We start from the raw sequence: 19,252 nt of genomic DNA, 5'->3' as shown, positions 1-19,252 counted from the left end.
CATGTTTGTACTAAAAACGTATTTAGTGTTTACCTGAAGTTTAAATCTAACTGGATGTCTTATATTTTCATTTGCTAATTCTAGCAACTCTACATACAGGATTATAATTTAAGAGAAATAGAGAAACTGTTGATCTTGCATTACACTTTCCTATTAATGTTTAGAATAACATTACCATTGAATACTTAGCACTGTGGTGTAATTAACTATAGACATCCTCACATGGGGAAAGTAGTGGGATAAATATGTCTTGATTATATTATGGGGGAAAAATGTGTGCTTAACTTCCCTGAAGGAGATGACTAGGGTTAGAAGCCAGGTGCACTCATCACTAGATCATCCATAATGTTGCATAAACTAACTTTAATATGAAATATCTTAATATTTAACATTAAATGTATATTAGGGCATATTTATATATTGTTATTGAGTTCCCTTTACTCATGTGTGATATGCATTATTTTATTCATTATATATTAAAAATTATTTGAATATTACACTAAGTACTCTAGGATATATAAGTGAAAATTAACATTATCTCTGATTCTTTACAATGTGAATAATTTATTATCCAAACTGGACACTATTGAGAAGTAAAGGGATGCCCTTAATAATTATTCCAGGACAACAGGTGAAAATTGGACAGTCCTGAGAAACTCGGACAAATAGTCACTTTGTTGGGCCAGCTTTTTTTAAGATTTGGGATCATAGAATCTTAGAGGAGGAAAGCGATCACAGACTTCATTTACTGTAATGTTATATTAGAGTGAGAAATCTGAGGGCCAGAGAAAAAAACAATATTTTCTATAGATTAATGATTCTCATTCAAGTAGATGGCATTTTTAAATGAGCGATTAATATGACAATTTTGCCATCATTCACTGCACTTGTATATGGGACATAGGGTCATTATATTCTAAAACAATATTAACATCAGCTAAGACTCTAAAGGCCAGAATTAAATCTTGCACATTAATAACAGATATCTGTATTAATTCCTTTAGAACACAAATTCACTTCTTCTAAACTTATTAAGTATGTGTTATGTGAAGTTTATTTTATATAAATATATTTTCATCTTATAGTCCAGACTATATTTTTTATATCCTAATGACTCTATGTTGTAGAACAAATGGCATGTCTCTCTTTGACAGACCATAGAGCTGAACCAAGAAATGGCCAAGCCACAGAAGCTCCATTAATATGGTCTCTGGTAAACATAAGGGCAGAACACATCTTTGGTGTTTCTAGAGATAGCTAAATATTATTTTCACTTGAAATTACTATATTATTCTTTGAGTGTCTACCATATGCCAAACACAAGTTATTAATTGGTAAACAAAAAAATACTCTCTGAAAATTTACCCCCCGATTAACATATATTTAAGCTTTCTCCTTTGGCTACAATAATGTAAAGGGAAAGACAGTATTAAGTGATGTTAAGAATCTGCACCCTAGAACAAGACTACCTGGTTTCAATTTCTGACCCTGTTAACCTACTACAGTGATATTATGTTAACTTTTTGAGCACTTTATAGATTAAGCAAAAAAAAAAATTAATTTAATAAGAGCCATTGCCTATGTTTGATTGAAGTGTGTTTGTTTTATCATTGTCCTCTTCTTAATGCTTAAAGAAAATATCACCCAAGTATTTAAGTTGGAATTTTAAAGTGTATATTAGAACAGAGCAGAATACAGTTATTTTCTGCTTGAATTCCCAGTTTATGATATACATACAAAATGAGAAAGGAAATAAACTCTAGGATGAATCTTATTAAAGTAAGTTATAGCTTTTTTACTGAAAGTGGGAGATTTTTTTTTTGAAAACAACACCCAGGATCAATAAATGCTCTTATTCTAGGTTTAGAAACTAAGATAATATTATTTTTCAAAAATTTCTTAAAAATGAAATAAATGCCATATGGATGGGAATTTGGCAATAACCAGAACAGATTTTTTTTTTTTAATGTATCTTGTTTTCAGAATGAGCAAGTCAAATATTTTATGCTTGACTTTTTCCCATGCTCCTGTCATTGAGGATACTTACTCCAGCATCTGTGCTTTCCACTGCCATTCCTGAACTGCAGAGCATTATTAGAAAAAAAAATAGAAGAGCTTGCGGATGGGGTCCACTACATATGAAGCTTCAGATTAACTCTCAGCTGGTATTTCACAGTCTCTTTTCTTTCTTTCGTTCTTTCCTTTTTTCATTTTCAAAAACTTAATTTTGTTGTCTTTTCAGTGGCTTTTCCAATATTTCACTATTCCTGTCAGTTTCACCACACTCTTTCTATTCCCTCTCCATCTAAACCGGGTGATCTCAAGCTCCTTAACTTAAATGGGGATCGTTGAACTCTCTTCACTTTTTTCCTGGTTTTGTTCTTTAGAACAAGCAGTTCAGTTCAACAGTTTCCACCATCTGTCTGCAAGTTACTGTGGCAAGCACAGTCCTCACCATTATGAGGATTAAATGAGATGATCCATGTAAAGCACTTAGCATAATGCCAGACACATAATAATGATAGCTATTATTTCTCTTTTACCCTATTAAATAGTGGGCAAAGATTCAGCCACGGATTATTTGTTTAAAAACTTTTCCTTCAGTTGAAATACTTGCCTTTGAAAACAAGGTATTTTCCCAACTGTTGGAAATTGCCATATGTCATCTAATATCCAAAAATAACTGCATAAAATAGTGGTTAGGAGCAAGGGGACAAGAGCCAGAGTCCCTGGGCTCAAATCCCCCCTTTGTCACAAATTATGGGACGAATATCCAGATACTTAAATTTGCCTGTTTCCTCATTGGTTGAGATGGGTTATAAGAGAGTCTATAGCCAGTGTAATAAAGAGGAGGAAGAACATTAATATATATAAAGTGCTTATAAGTATCTGCACATGCTAAACACTCAAAAATGTTAGCTATGACTAGTTTCATGGTATTCAACATTATTTCAGCAAATATATTGAATCTTTAATCACTATGATTGATTTTAGAACACAAGGCAATTAAAAATATATTCCTTCTAAGGAGGAACAAATATTAAATAAATAAATACAAAAATACAAATAAAACTACAAACTATATTAAGACCTAGGAAGGAAAACATCCAGTGGACTGAGGGAATCTGATTGACTGGAAAATGGAGCAAGTGTGAGATCCTAAGGATGAGTAGATGCTCTATTTGAATTTTATTTCATTTTACTTTGTTTTGATAGAGGTAATGTTTTATTTCCTGAATATAATAAAATCCAAAGCATTATCTATGTTGTTTACCTGAATGTTCACTTAGAGTCTTCTCACATGCATCCTAGATTGTCCTTTATTAAGGAAAGCAGGACATTTTTGGTCTAGAGAGATTTTACTGTGGGTTTTGTTTATATCACAAGTGAATTGCAGATCCCAAAGGCTTTTACATTGTAAGATGATATTAGTAGTTGGGATACTAAGGTCCTAGTTTTACTCTTTTAATAACCTTCTAATTATAGATTTCTTTTCCTTTAATTTCAGCCTTTATATTAATGATAAAAGTAATCTGTAATCTCTCTGAAATAACTTTTAGGCTAAAAGCAATTAAGTAGATATCTTCTTGGCTCCTTAGAGAGAAAATAGACTAGACATGCAGGAAAAATTTTGTCATTAAAGGCCCAGGTAACTGCAGTCCTCTAATAGTACAAGGAATTGGACTCAAGTAGTGGCATATATTATAAGGTAAAAACATTTTGATCCAAAATTCCAAGTTGCGTTCATAATTGGTGAACTTACCGAGAGGTTATGAAAGCAAAACCCCACAGACTTTGGAGGATTAGGTGGCAAGTTCACTAAAAGGAAAGGCAGGAAGAGGAATCAAAAAGAAAGAATGAAACAGAGAAGAAGCAAAAGGGTTAACAAAGGTCTTGCTAAAGAAATATTTACTATAATTCCTTTCTCACTGCTATTTTATAATACTAATTATATATATTACTAATTATATAAATAATAAATAAGTAATTATGTACTGAAATTTTTCTAGTTCTTCAAAATCCATTACCAAAATTAGAAGTCTCCAACAAAACTGTCATGTTAAGACCAAGAGCAAGTCCTGGGAATTTAAAAACATTTAGGTATTTTAAATATTTTCAGGTACTTTCAATATTTTTTAAGTTATCCATTTCTCAGTTATTGTTATACCTTGTGTAACATTTTCATTAATTTAAAGATTATAAATGAATATTATGTTTATTTATTTAGAAATATTACAGTTTTTTGGGGGAAAGTAGGTATTATTCTAACTGGACACTATATGTTTGCAGAAGAAGGAAAAAAATTCCCTCTTCTTATCAGACACACCTATATTGATACCCAAATAATATATGTTTAGAAATGTTTTTGGATGAGCAGCTTAATTTATTGGACATTCCAACATCTTTCACCGTAAGTTTTGCATATGAAAAAGGAGAATTTGTCTCACTTTGTCTCATTTTTTCATGATTCTCTGGAATGTATTCCTTGTAGAAAGCCTTATACTTAAAGTTGTCAAACACAGCTGATCTTCAATTAGAACATGCATAAAAGTGAAAATTGTTGTAATGTCTATCTTATGTTTTACTCAAAATGAAGGAGAAATGCATAAGGTTTTATATGAATTGAATAGATAGTCTTCATTTTACGAATGATTTGCATATAGAATGAGTGTTATTATAGGGAGTTACTAATGTAATCAAGAAGATCAGTTTCTTGTTCTCTGTTTTAAGTCATGATCCAAATCTTGCATCAAGTATGTCGCTTAGAGTTTCCTGATTGGAATGTATTATTATTTCTAATCTTATTTTTCTTTGTATGTCTTATATGTCAGTGGGGTTTTCTACCTATTGAAAATCTCATTTTGGTATGCTAGATTTTTTATTATATTTAATGTAGTCTCAAATCCTTTTAAGTAAAGAAATCTTAATATGAATTTATAAAAGAATGTAATTAAACATAACTTCTGGTGTGTTAAAAATATGGTTTCACCATGTTCCTCCCTTTTGGTCCCCTATGAGATTTATTTTCTCATAATCTCATAATAACATTTTACCACTTTGTAAATTGTCTTGAAAATTATATTCAACTCTGTTGATATAAATTCTACATCAATAGTTATTCTTTGTAGTAAAGAAACATTAACACTATTTTTGCTGTTTTTATTCACTTTTGGTCTATTCCTGATGGTCTTCCTTCTATTTTATTCGTAATACATTAATGTGAATTTCCCAGGAGAAAGTTTGCTGAAAATAGCCTATATGACTGTGGCTTAGAAAGTCTACTTATGTCTGTGTTTCAAATGGCTAAATGTCCTTCGTTTCTATAATGGCAGGAGAAGGGAAGCAAATGAAGAGGTAGACCAAATGTAACAAACTGATGCAAAACATAGTTCGATCTTGTATCAGTATATTATTCCTATGTTTTTGTACTTTTCACTATGATTTTATAGCATCCAAGGTAAATGATATTGAGTATAGTTGATGTACAGACTTTAATATTCAACTACCAACATTTACATTATCATTAAAAATGTAATAAAGTTCAGGTGCCATTTTATCACTACAAGTGAAGTGTCTGACTATCTGAAAAGAAGTAACTTTTGTTTCTTTGTTTGTTTGAATTTTTTATGGCTTGCTGGTGTTTATACTTTATTTTCCCTCAAAATAATAAAAAAATGTTGTTCTGGGAGAGACCTTAGAGGTCCATACTGAAACTCAATTATGTGGCCTAGGAAATCTGGAATAAGAGAGGTGATTGTAGTGCTTCTGTGTTCTGGTTTCCATCCCAGTACTATACTGGTTCTCATCTCTGGATGTATATGGTAATCATCTGGAGCTCTTTAAACAAGATTAGACCTATACCCTAGAAACACTGAAATCCAAGATTCAGAGTGGGTCCTAGGTATTCCTAATTTTTAAAGCTATAGGTGATTGTGATGGACTGTAAGACTGAAAACATTTATTTAATGCATTTAATTTTCCAGAAAGAATATAGGACTCAAGTGATTTTTTACTAGCAGAATTGAAATTAGAATTAGGCTACTTGATACTACCTTCACTATAAAATACTGTATCTGTTTTTAAAGAATGGATGTATTCTATTCGAAGACACATTTTCAGTTTAACCACAAACTTGGTAAACAGTTTCCTTGCCTGGATCCACCAGCCCTCTCTGCAATTCTAACTGAATTGTTAAACTCCTCTGTGTCCTAGAGGCATTGTGTCCTTATGTGCAGACCATATCTAGAAATGAAAAACTGATATTCTTGTATAGTTAACAAAAAAAAATTACTGAGTTGCCATGACAATATTACTTACTCATTTAATTATGTGTATCTTTGTGTGTGAATATAGAATTTTTATGTGTAATTTTTATAGGAAATGCACTGATCCTCTGTTATCAACACACTTCTTTCTCAGTCATTCATTTATTCATTCACTCATGAAGTATTAAACCTTTAACACATCTGTTACTCTTGGATACCAACGTCAGTCATCAGACTTTTTCAATGCCAACAAAACTTAAGGGTCATTTAAAGATGAATGATTAAGGGTCATTTAAAGATGAATTAAAGGTTATAGATATCTTTGTATCATACAAATGTACTGCTTATTTGGCACTTTGAGATTTCTTACATAGTAATCACCCTTTGGCAATGAAAGAGATTCTGTTCTTCATATATCCACTAACTTTTTATTCACTCAATATTTATTGAGCATTCATTATGTACCAAATACAACATAGGAGCTGGGAATACAAGATGAGCAGAATTATACCTCATTCTGGTCCTCTTATGTATACATAAGAGCTACTGGTTAAGACAGACATTAAATATAACAAATAAATGTAGAATTCAACCTGTGATAAGTGCAGTAGCCCAAGGAGCTAAACTAGTCTGTGGTAGGAATTGGGCTGGATGAAGGATCCAAGGAAGGTAAGGCTTCCCTGGGATGGTGGCACTTAAGTAATCTTCAGATGATAAGGAGGAATTAAACAAGCAAAGAGGGTGGAAACTGGCTCTCATATGAAGAGAGAAGAGTAAATTCAAAGATTTGGTACTTTCAAGGATATGGAAGAAATAAACGGAAAGTGGGATTTTTACAGGTGTTAATTTGAACCATTTTTTGTAGGTTTTATTACAAAATCACTCTTACTTTTGTTTAGGCAACATATCGAATTGGTGAGTTCAGTTTTGCAGAAGGTCATCAAAAACTAGGGTGACTGTTTTCCTTATTTGCCCTATTGTAACAGTACTAGGGTGCACTTTTCCAAACTTAATTACTAATAGTGACCTTTTACTCTCAAATGTGTTATAGCTCGGATGATACATTTTATGATCAGTCTATCTAAAATGAAAGCTAAAATTGTTTCTTTTTTTAAAATAAGTTTATTTATATATTTGTTTTTATTTTTGGTTGTGTTGGGTCTTCGTTGCTGTGCACGGCTTTCTCTAGCTGCAGCGAGCGGGAGCTACTCTTCTTTGTGGTGCACCAGCTTCTCATTGTGGTGACTTCTTTTGTTGTGGAACACGGGCTTTAAGTGCACAGGCTTCAGTAGTTGTGGCTCGCTGGCTCTAGAGTGCAGGCTCAGTAGTTGTGGCACGTGGCGCACAGGCTTGGTTGCTCCCTAGAATGTGGGATCTTCCCCAGATAGGGATCGAACCCGTGTCCCCTGCATTGGCAGGTGGATTCTTAACCACTGCGCCACCAGGGAAGCCCCCAATATTGTTTATTCTTGGACCAAGTTACAGAAAAATGAATTCTTGTGAATGCATACCCTAGGAAAACACTGCTTTCTTAGATGTTTTATATAATTTCTTGCTATAGAGCAATAAGCCACCAACCAACCAATCAGTGTTTAATCTTTTTCCTTCCCTTTCTTCCTTTTCTTCTTTCAAAGAAATATTTGAATATTTATAGAATGTCTACACTGTGCCTGGCCAAATGCTAGGCAATGAGTACATAGCAGTGAAAGAGGAAGAGGAAACAAAATGAATTTGAGGAGGCTTTTGAGACAGCATAGGAACAGCTGTAATATGTGCACCAGTTAAGAAAGGAAAAATAATATTTTTAGAAACATTCCTGGAGAGTAGTGTCCATTTCTTGGTGTTCCAAAAATATGAACTGAAAAATTCTATTCTTCCAGATTCTTTATGCCCAAAGCTCCAAGAACCATTTTGATGAGGTAGGGTAGAAATTAGAAAGTCCAATTATAATACACAGTATTCAGTAGAAGGAAGAAGAATGCTGGGAACAACCTCTTGTAAAGCCTGGACTATTTTCTTTTGATAGTGACACTGCTTTTCTTTTGGGTTGCAACAAAATTCAAGGGGTAGAAATAGTATCACAAAATCAGAAGCATTTTGTGTCCTTTTTCTTCTGTGGCATGCTTTCCTAGGTGAATTGAGTTTGTCATGGTCCTCATTGCTGGGACCATAGCCATCTTTCTTTCTTACTCTCACTGCATGGTATGAGATTGCTACCTTCAGATACCAAGGTGGGAAGGGGGAATGGGTTCCCTCTATGATAGATTCCCCACACATGTATCATGATATCTCAGGGGAAAGGAAACGGGCAAGACAATAGGCCCAGCCCAGAAACACACTTCATGTTGATATGTATCTTGCTCAACTCTCCAATTCTCTCTTTTCACCATGAACTCCATTCTGCTTTAGCAAACTCACTCTTTGTCATCACTTCTGGTTTTGCTTCCATTGTTCTGCCTGAACTCACTGTCTCTCCAGCCTTTTCAACTCCTTTATCCAGTTCTGCACCTGTAGCACCATCCTTCCTACCTTCCTTAATCTAATAGACTTACTTGTCTAGTCCTATACAGAGATGCCTATCAAAATTGAAAATTCAAATTATGATCTTAACTTTTACATGTTCTTCAACAGCTTCTTGTTTGATTTTACAAAACAGCAATTCAAACCTTTTCCCTTCAGCTAATTATCAAACTCGATGTCCTATCCTGACTCCAGTGGAAACTTGATCAGCCCAACGGTGGGATCCAATTGCAGGATCAGTTGTTAGGAAGCAAGATTTGTGTGTGTGTGTTGGTGGGGGAGGGAGGGTGCTTGGAGAGTAACATCAGCAATTGACAACTTGAGGTGAGAGGTAAATCTGGCTTTGGTTACTACCATTGCAGCATGTGTGCAGTCTCACTTGGGGCAATGAAACTGGGAAATAAAGCGTATCTATCTATCTATCTATCTTTCAAAGTATAAAGAAATTCAGGATAACAGTACACCTTTTTACTTATCTTTGGCTGAAAATCTCTCCAAATATCTTCCTGAACTGAGATCTAGGGCCATTTTACTAATTTTGAAGGCCCATTTACTAAGATAAAAAACAAAGAGGAATTTCACCTTGGTTATTCAAAATGGAAAAGAGCAACTGTGTATGTGGGAGAAGACTGAGTGTTAAAAGCATGTTAACAGGATGGTATGTACCACTGTTTGCCTCAGCAGTTAGAATAGGCTGTCAACCAGAAGTCCAGACTTTGCCTCAGCCCTCCAGTCCTTTCTCCTCACTCTCTCCAGAGTTTTTTTTTGTATAAAGAATCTGATAGTGTGGTGTTCTTATTGTACTTTATTTAGGAGTGGTTCTCAAATTTAGACTTCCATAGAAGCACCTGGGGAACTGGGTAAAATGATGATTTCTGGACTGCATCCTACAGATTTAGATTCTGAGCTTGCCCAGTAGTCTACGTTTTAATTAAACATTCTGTTTCTCTATTGCTACTGCTCCAAAAATCACATTTTGAGAAAACATTGACCTACATAATGATGCCCAAACAAACTTACATGAAACAAAAGACCTTTCGAAGTCCATTCTTTATTTTCATTTTCTGCTCTCTGCCCTTAAATATTTTGTGCTTATGTATTACTTGTCTTCTCATGTTCTCTCTCCACTCTGTATGTACATATACATATGTGTATATATACGTATATGTACATACGTAGAAAATCATTCAATATACTTCGCTCATATTGAAATTATTTTAAAAATGAAGATTTCTGAAGAACATATAAACTCTTAAATTATTATTTATACCTTCCTTTAAAAAACATATTATTATTTCTCAAAGCTAATATTAGACTAAAAAGACATTCAGGCGGCCAGATGGTCATTGTTCATAAGAGCTTTTGATTCCACATTCGTAAAATTTCCATCACTTCTAAGGAGTCCCGCATGTATTTTGGCTTCATTCTAACATGGGCTGTGAAAAATTGGTTTCAATTCAGATTTAAAGTTTAAATGATTTACTTCCTTTTGTCTTATGTAGAATACAGTTAGTCAGAAATGGCTCATGGTTAAACAAAATCTTAAACACAGAGCTCTTGTTCTAAATGGATTTAGTCAGCCTTAATCCAATTAAAGATTTCTCTCTTTCTTTGACCCTTTGTCAATGTCTTTGCTTATTGCTTCCAGAAATTAAGTTAGAAATTTTGCTATAATATCTATCAATTCGATCCTTTTTTTATTTGCTCACAATACATGCTCACTTGTGCACAGACATGCATAGAAACACACACAATGTATTCATGAGATGAATTCAGAAAGATAAAATATATAAGTGGGAAGTTACCTGCTATCATTACCATAGGACCTTCCACTTTAAATCTCTTAACTTATCTAAAAAACTAGAAGTTAAATATGAAGGAAATTAAGTGTTGGTTATGTCTACTAAAATGTTACAATTTATAATTCATAAACCATTTTTAAGATAGAACAAACACTATTTTAAGGGAGAAATCGCCTATTGATCAATTTTTCTTCTCTTATATATTTTCTTGTGTTTATTTTCACATGAAAGATTTATGGGGGTTTCTTTTCTGTTCGTTGTAACAAAATTTATGGCCACTTTTTCTTATCCAAAGAAATCCAAGAAAAGCGAAACAAAACCAAAACCCCTTTTGATAAGAAACGCAGAGTGCCTGAGTGAGAGGTGTAAGGAAGGGGCAGGAAGAATCGTATTCTATGGTTTAATGCTCTGGGCTTACAAAAGCGTGGTGTTGGAATGGTAATTGGATTTCTGAGCATTGCTTTTGAGAATAGACTGCTTAAATCATTGAAAAGGAAATCATTGCAGAAAAAAAGCAGTGAAGAATTGCACAGACTGTTTGAGTACTTACAAAATGAGAATAACATAAGGAACAAGGAAGAACTGGTTTAGTGCTGTTGAGATTTGACATCTTTAAAAACCTGATATTGTAGCTGTAGTTTTGATCTTTATTCCATTGAATAAAGTTCCAATGTATTTTGGACTAATATCTTAAATGAGAAGTGAAATAAATGAGACCTTTTAAATGTTTTTAAAGAAAGAAACAACATTTTTCCTCCAAAGGCTACCTTCTACTCCCACATGAAAAATAGATGTGGACAAGTATACATCTCTATTTTTAGTTTGTTTCACATGTTTACCGCTGAGACAGTTTAATTGCTTTTCTTAAAATGTTAGGAGATTCCTAGGTCCCCAAACTTTCATGTTAATAGAGTGGCTGGCACAGAGGAAGCATTTCCCATTTATTTTGATGTGTGTCGGGGGTGGGGTGGGGCTTAGATGATGGAGGTGGAGGAAAATCTAGGTAACAGCCTCTTAAAATCTCCAATTAAATTTTCCATCAGCAATTTTAAGTAAAACATGGCATTTACTAGGCAAATCGAGTTTAAGACATGTCCCCTAGCCCCCTTTTCAACAATACTCACTATCCTTGTGTGGATAGCATGGACATGGGCAAAACCCTTACCTTCAGAAAATTTAAATGTATGGCTCCCACCCCACATTTTAGCATTTTGCTGCAGAAGAAGCAGGAGGAAATGACAAAAGGCAAAGCACAGATTTCTACAGAGAGTCTGTTGTGCCATTTTCATGGAGATTGTACAGTGCAGATTTTCACTTCTCCTTGTTAGATTTGTCATAGTAGGGACACTTGTTGAGTGCACACTGTGCTAGATGGTCTGCTAGTTACCTCAGTTCTGTATTTAATGTGCTCTTCCCAACAACCTTTTCCTTCTTTTGCAGTGAGAGAATGGAAAACCCAGATAGTGACGAAACTTTCTCAGGGATGCCATAGCTTAGATTTCAATCCACTTTTACCTGCCTCAAAAGCCCTTCTTTCCCCTATCATGCTGTCATATATTTTAAGCATTAGTTATATTTGAAAACAGTTTTGTCTTTGGGGAATATTCACTGCTTTCTGGGGATCCTTTTTATTTCTATACTCTGTTGTGAAGTTCAAGTGCAGATGTACTCTTCTTTTTTGTTCAAAGTGAGGAAAGAAAGTCACTGACAAAGTGGTAATGTGCAGAGACTAGAAAAACGTTCTTATTCTCCACCTGAGACCCAGCTTTATAGAGACAGTAAGAACCACTGTGAGAAAACAAGTGAGCGTCAGTGGCTTCCTCTAGTGTAAAATTTGAAATTATTTCATGAAAGGATTTTCAGGGAGGAAATTTTAGAAATTAGGAGTTTCATGTTTTATCTGTGAACGATCAGTTCAGATCAGGGTTTAAGTGCATAAATAACCAGCATTAGAGAGTTACCCATTTGAAACAAACATTCAAATACACTTTTCTCTTGTGCCTAAGTAGTATGTTTGTGCTTTTTTATTTATCAAAAAATATTCTCAGGGTGTAAAATCAAGATAACTTTGTAAAAATTATGTAAAATTATCTAATTATGTAAAAAGCTATTTTATTAAATCATACAGCATAAGACACAAATGTACTTTTTAAAATAAAATTATGAATAACAGTTTTGAATTTTTTAATATTGTAAGCATTATTTATTATAAAATTTCCTTACTGGATAGATTCAGACTATGTAAATAAAACATATATAAACTACTTACTTTCAAAGCAGATTATAGTGATCAAGGAAATGTTCCTCTAGCATGTTTCTTTTAATTTATTTATTTTATTTATTTTTTATTTTTGGCTGCGTTGGGTCTTCGTTGCTGCACGCCACCTTTCTCTAGTTGCAGTGAGCAAGGGCCACTCTTCATTGTGGTGCATGGGCTTCTCATTGTGGTGGCTTCTCTTGTTGTGGAACACAAGCTCTAGAGTGCAGGCTCAGTAGTTGTGGCGCATGGGCATAGTTGCTCCGCGGCATGTGGGATCTTCCCGGACCAGGGCTCGAACCCATGTCCCCTGCATTGGCAGGCAGATTCCGAACCACTGCGCCACCAGGGAAGCCCTAGCATGTTTCTTTTATAACTGGGGTTAGTTTCATGTGTTTCTTACTGTGCCCTGAGATGGGACAGTGCCTGCCACAGCATCAAAGTAGCATGTAACTGGGTTTCATGATGTCACATTTACTTTCTGCATGATATGAGGCTTGTCAGTTAACCTCCCTGAGCATGAGCTTCTCTTCTGTAAAGTAGGGCATTAATGTCTGTCTCATAAAAATTGCAGGGAGAATTAACCTACCAATGTAGTAGTACAGCGATGGTAGTTGGCATACTAAGTACTTAGCACTGTGTCCACAATCTCCTCATCTTTACAGGCGTTAGTATATTTACCCTCAGAACAACCTTGTAAAGTATGTCTGTACAGTCCACCTCCTTTTACATATGAGGACACTGACGGGCAGAGGGTGAGGTTACACAGCAGAGTAGTGTCAGAATCTGTGTTGAAAGCCAGATGCTTTGACTCCATAAATCAAAGTACTATGTACTTGATCAATTTAGTATGCTGACTCCCACCACCTACAACACACTAAATTTCTCTAAAAAATATTCCTATCTATGTATCTATCTATCTATCTATCTAGTTATGTGTTGAATTGTGTCCCCCAAAATGATATGTTACAATCCTAACCCCCAGTACCTCAGAATGAGACTTTGTTTGGGAAATTGGTCATTGCACATGTAATTGATTTAGATGAGGTCTTACTGGAGTAGAGTGAGCCCCTAATGCAACATGACTTGTGTCCTTAAAAGATGATGATGTGAACACACAAAGGAAAATGCCATGTGAAGACGGAGGCAGAGACAGAGGCATGCAGCTCCAAACAAAGGAACAGCAAGGATTGTGGGCCACCCCCAGAAGCCAGACATAGGCAAAAGAAGACTACCCAGAGTGTCAGAGGGAAGATGGCTCTACTGACATATTGATTTTGGACCTCCAGTCTCCAGAACTGTGAGACAATAAATCTCTGTTGTGTTAAGACACATAGATTGTTAGTTTGTGGTCTTCCTTATAGGACTTCTAGGAAACTAATATATAATAGTTACATAATATTTATATAATATTATATATGTGATTGTAAGCAATGTGTCAGGTATAATAATCACTCCATAAATGTTTATTACTATCTTTTTATAAGTTAGTGGTATGGGAATCTGTGCTTATGGCAATCTTATAAGAAAAACCTCTTCCTATATATCATTTTCTAAAGTTAAAAATCTATAAAACCTTGGAATTCTTGTATACTCCATCAGGAGACAGATATATATCTCTGTGGACACAGGTGTTTCTTTTCCCTTCAGCCTAGTAGCAAATATACCCAGAACTTGCACTTATGATTTATGGCACCCAGGTGGGCCTCTATATGGCTGTGCCGTATTTATTTTTATTCCATATATGGTTTTTTTTTCTGTATTTAGATTGTAAATTCTTAGAGAGGAGGGATTATATTTTGTACTTTTGTAAAATACATAACACCTGAAACAGAATGATGTTTATACATGGTTTTTTTTTTTTTTTTTTTTTTTTCAAATTTTGGACCATGACAAGAACTGTTCTTTGAATCAGTGATGTTCACATTGGATGTTTGTAAGTGGGAACCACCATTGTTCAGCTCAATGGTATCTTTTGTTCTCAAGCAGAACATTGCACAAAGGTATATTAGTGTGTTAGGGCTGCCATAACAAAGTACCACAGACTGTGTTGCTTAAAACTGCAGAAATTTATTTCCTTACAGTTGAGGAGGGTACTCTGAGATCAACATGTTGGCAGGGTTGGTTTCTTCTGAGGTCTCTCTCCTTGGCTTATAGATTGGCCATCTTCTCCTGTGTTTCCATGTGCTCATCCTCTGTACATGTCTGTGTCCTAAGTTTGTCTTCTTACTACTAGGGACACCACCTTAATGACCTAATTTTAACTTAATTACCTCTTTTAAGACCTGATATCCAAATACAGTCACACTTTGAAGTCCTGGGGGTTAAGACTTTAACATATGAATTTTGGAGGGACACAATCAGCCCAAAACAGAAGGCATGAAATAGCTTGTGTCTGTATGGATTTTTAGCTGAGGACCTACCTAGCTTTCGAAAGCCCTAAGAAATATTTGAAAGTACAATTGATATGGGTAGCTAAGATGTTTCTTTAAAAGCAGATTTAGTACCATTTCAACAAAAGTCAATGTATATTAGTAATAGAATTGTTTCTCAAACTGGTAATTTTTTTTTTTTTTAGGTAAGAAAAATATGTATATTTAAGTTGAGAGATTTGAGATTTGAGATTTCATTTTTGTTGATATTTATTTTTTTGAAATACCTGATCAAACTGGCAATATATGTTTTGATTTCACTATAGTATTGGGTTGGCCAAAAAGTTCGTTCAGTTTTAAGTAAAAATAAAACACACATTTTCATATTCACAAAGAATTTTATTGAACAATGTATTCACTCACCGAACGAACTTTTTGGCCAGCCCAATACATTTCTATTATTTCAAGTAATAATATCTCTAAAAAGTAATGAATGGGAAGGATAAACTAATATTCTGAAGATACTAATATGACTATTCTAAAAAATATGACATGACCTCTTCTGTTGCCCTCATTGGATTTTAGATGGACTAAAAATGCATTAGTCTCGGGACTTCCCTGGTGGCGCAGTAGTTAAGAATCCACCTGCCAATGCAGGGGACATGGGTTCAAGCCCTGGTCCGGGAGGATCCCACATGCTGCGGAGCAGCTAAGCCTGTGCACCATAACTATTGAGCCTGCACTCTAGAGCCCACAAGCCACAACTACAGAGCCTGTGTGCCACAACTACTGAAGCCTGCGTGCCTAGAGCCCATGCTCCACAACAAAGAGAAGCCACCATAATGAGAAGCCCGCACACCACAACGAAGAGTAGCCCCTGCTCACTGCAACTAAAGCCTGCCTGCAGCAACGAAGACCCAATGCAGCCAAAAATAAAAATAATTAAATGAAATAGAATTAAGAAAAATGCATGAGTCTCTTAAAGGATGCACTGTCTCAGTTTGAGAAACTTGGAAGTGTAAGAAAAACAGCTAATGTGGAAAAAAAGAAAGCCTTTACATTCTTTTATGTGTAGGATTATGTGATTCTAGGAATCTGTGATTATTTCTGTCTGTACCAGAGCTTAGTAGCCTACATGGATATTAGAATTCATAGCTTTATGTAACTCAAATTTATTTCTGTATGTGAGAAAGGATATGATTCTCTTTCCTAAAAAACATCTAGTGTAGACATGACATTATCACTCTGTTATTGGTGGAGATGTTGCAAATCTTGGATGAAAATTTCTTCTCAAATTGGAGATTTATGGTGCTGAGTATATTGACTCACATCAGGCATTACCTGCAAAGAAGAATATTAAGTAATAATTTGTAGTTTTCAGAATATTTACAGAAAATAAGAGAAAATCCCTTACTAAGAGGGGACTTTTAAATTGACTCCAGATACATTACACACATACTAAATACATAATATACATAATATAACTAAATTAGGCATGTGCTATAATTGCTTTATACTACCTGCAATATAACAAGATTGGGTCATGTGAGGTGCTTTCCTTAGATTTTGTCATTTTTAATCTCAACATGTTATAGACCCTATAATTTCCTTGTTCTCTAGGAATCAGATATTCAGAGCAATCACTACCATACTCACCACAGAGACTGAGGCCAGCCTGTCTTCCATGAAGCCTGGTAGCCCCTACTTACTTCTAGAACTGGCCTTTTCTTTCACTCCTCAAACTAGGCATCACACTGTGTTTTAAGGTCAGAAGCCACTCTTCCCTACTCTTTCTTAGCACAGTATCCCCCAGACTCACTCCCTTAGAGCTGTCCTTCTAATGGAGATGCAGGATTGGATGGAGGATGCTTCCTTCTCTGGAATCATTGCTGTGCTGGATTAATAATCTCCTTCCAGCAGTCATAGGAGTCATTTTTATTCCAGCTTTCTCCCTTTTCTCTAATGTGTTCTCCCCACTGTCCTTGTAGAGACACCCCTGTTTTATATGACATATGGTACTTGTCTAGAGGTTGCCAACTCAATTAAATGTTAATTTCAAGACTAGGTATACATAATACAAGCAGTGACAGAGTTTCTCATGTGCACTTTGATGTAAGCATTGTTTTAGTTTTTTTTTTTGTATCATTTTATTTTGAGGGGCTCTTGTTCCTATAAGCTACTTACATCATCCGTACTTCTGTTTTCAGGATTTTTCTTTCTGCATCATGGAGACTAGATTAATTGTGATTGACATTTTGTTGTTTTTTATACATATGTGATTTTATTCTGATCATAGTTTTCATTTGATTTATGTTCCTAATTTTAATAATTAAAACACAGATGACTATACAAGTATTTTCTTCAGCCAAAATTAATAACGTGTCAGATTCTTATGGTTACAGTAAGGACAAATGCTTTTGAAAATGTGTTAATACTTAATTGCAATTAAAAAAATCAGCAGGGACTTCCCTGGTGGCGCAGTGGTTAAGAATCCCCCTGCCAATTCGGGGAACACGGGTTCGATCTCTGGTCCGGGAAGATCCCGTATGCCGCGGAGCAACTAAGGCCATGCGCCACAGCCACTGAGCCTGTGCTCTAGAGCCTGCGAGCCAGAACTACCAAAGCCCACACGCCTAAAGCCAGTGCTCCGCAGCGAAGAGAAGCCACTGCGATGAGAAGTCCGCGCACCGCAACGAAGATTAGCCCCCTCTCGCTGCAAGTAGAGAAAGCCCGCGCGCAGCAATAAAGACCCAATGCAGCCAATAAATAAATAAATTAATTAATTAATTAATTTTTAAAAAAATCAGCTGATTGGCTATGCCGGATTTATACTTGCTAATCCTTCACTCATGCATACCAATAATCTTCACTGTTTAGCCTCAATTTCAAACTTTTTAAAGTAACAATGCATAATGATATATGCAGTCATAGTTACTTTAAGAAACAAATTTTAAATCAGTACAGTATATGATAGAATGAATATTAACTCATAATATCTCCAATTATGTTATTTTACATTTTTAACTCATTATAATTAATGCAGAAGGTAGGAATTTACTATGAAATTTTATGAGCAAGAAAAAGCTTACAGCATTTCATATACAAGTGACTTTACATTTTAGAGTTTTAGGTAGGTAATCACTTGGAGAATTTATTGACCAACACTAGTGATATTTATTTTCAGGACTTGGAACGCATACATTCTTCAAGCACTGAAAAAGGTATGTATTTGTTAATGGTAAAAAATATCTCTTTTATGACACCTGAAATGTTTTTTTTTTATAAATTTATTTATTTATGAATTTTGGCTGCGTTGGGTCTTCGTTGCTCTGCGCGGGCTTTCTCTAGTTGCGGCAAGTGGGGGCTACTCTTCGTTGTGGTGCAAAGGCTTCTCATCGCGGTGGCTTCTCGTCGCTGAGGAGCACGAGCTTTAGGCGCGGGGGCTTCAGTAGTTGTGGCTCACAGGCTCTAGAGCGCAGGCTCAGTAGTCGTGGCGTACGGGCTTAGTTGTTCTGCCGGCATGTGGGATCTTCCCGGACCAGGGCTCGAACCTGTGTCCCCTGCATTGACAGGTGGATTCTTAACAACTGTGCCACCAGGGAAGTCCCTGACATCTAAAATTTTGACATGGCCCTAAATCTGAGAGAAAAAGAATAGAAAAGTGATTTAAAAAAATAAAAGCATGAGTTCAAATTCTGTTTTTTTTTTTAAAATCAGTGTCTTCTGAGAAGAAAGTATAAAAATAATTTCTACTTCACATAGGATTATTTTGGAGGGATTGAATAAGATAATGGTACATGGCAAGCACGCAGGAATGCAGCTACTCTTAAAATTAATCTGCTGTATTCTCCTGTCCCTGGTGAAGACAAAGCAGTTTTCTGTCCCTATAGTTTTACCTTTGCAAGAATGTCATATGAACGTAAATATACTGTATGTAGTCTTTTTAAAGTCTTGCTTCTTTTTTCAGTTAACATTTGACATTCATCTACTTTGTTCCACGTATCAATAATCAGTTCCTTTTTATGCTGAGTAGTA

The 19,252-nt window shown here is 35.1% G+C and overlaps 1 protein-coding gene across 12 annotated transcripts in view; it reads left to right on the top strand.

The window, feature by feature from the left end:
• RALYL (RALY RNA binding protein like) overlaps positions 1 to 19,252 on the top strand; it is an 877,709-nt gene that overhangs the window by 217,922 nt on the left and 640,535 nt on the right. For 7 of the 12 annotated variants that reach the window (XM_082363566.1, XM_082363568.1, XM_082363563.1 and 4 more), the window contains one exon: positions 18,402 to 18,438. The exons of the other annotated variants lie outside the window; for them this stretch is intronic. In XM_082363566.1, coding sequence (XP_082219692.1) covers positions 18,402 to 18,438 — 37 coding nt within the window. The remainder of the gene's footprint in view (positions 1 to 18,401; positions 18,439 to 19,252) is intronic. 12 annotated transcript variants of the gene reach the window in all.

The sequence above is a fragment of the Balaenoptera borealis genome, assembly GCF_965194805.1.
Source record: "Balaenoptera borealis genome assembly, chromosome: 17".
Classification (NCBI taxonomy): domain Eukaryota; kingdom Metazoa; phylum Chordata; class Mammalia; order Artiodactyla; family Balaenopteridae; genus Balaenoptera; species Balaenoptera borealis.
This window is presented reverse-complemented; position numbering and strand designations above follow the sequence as displayed.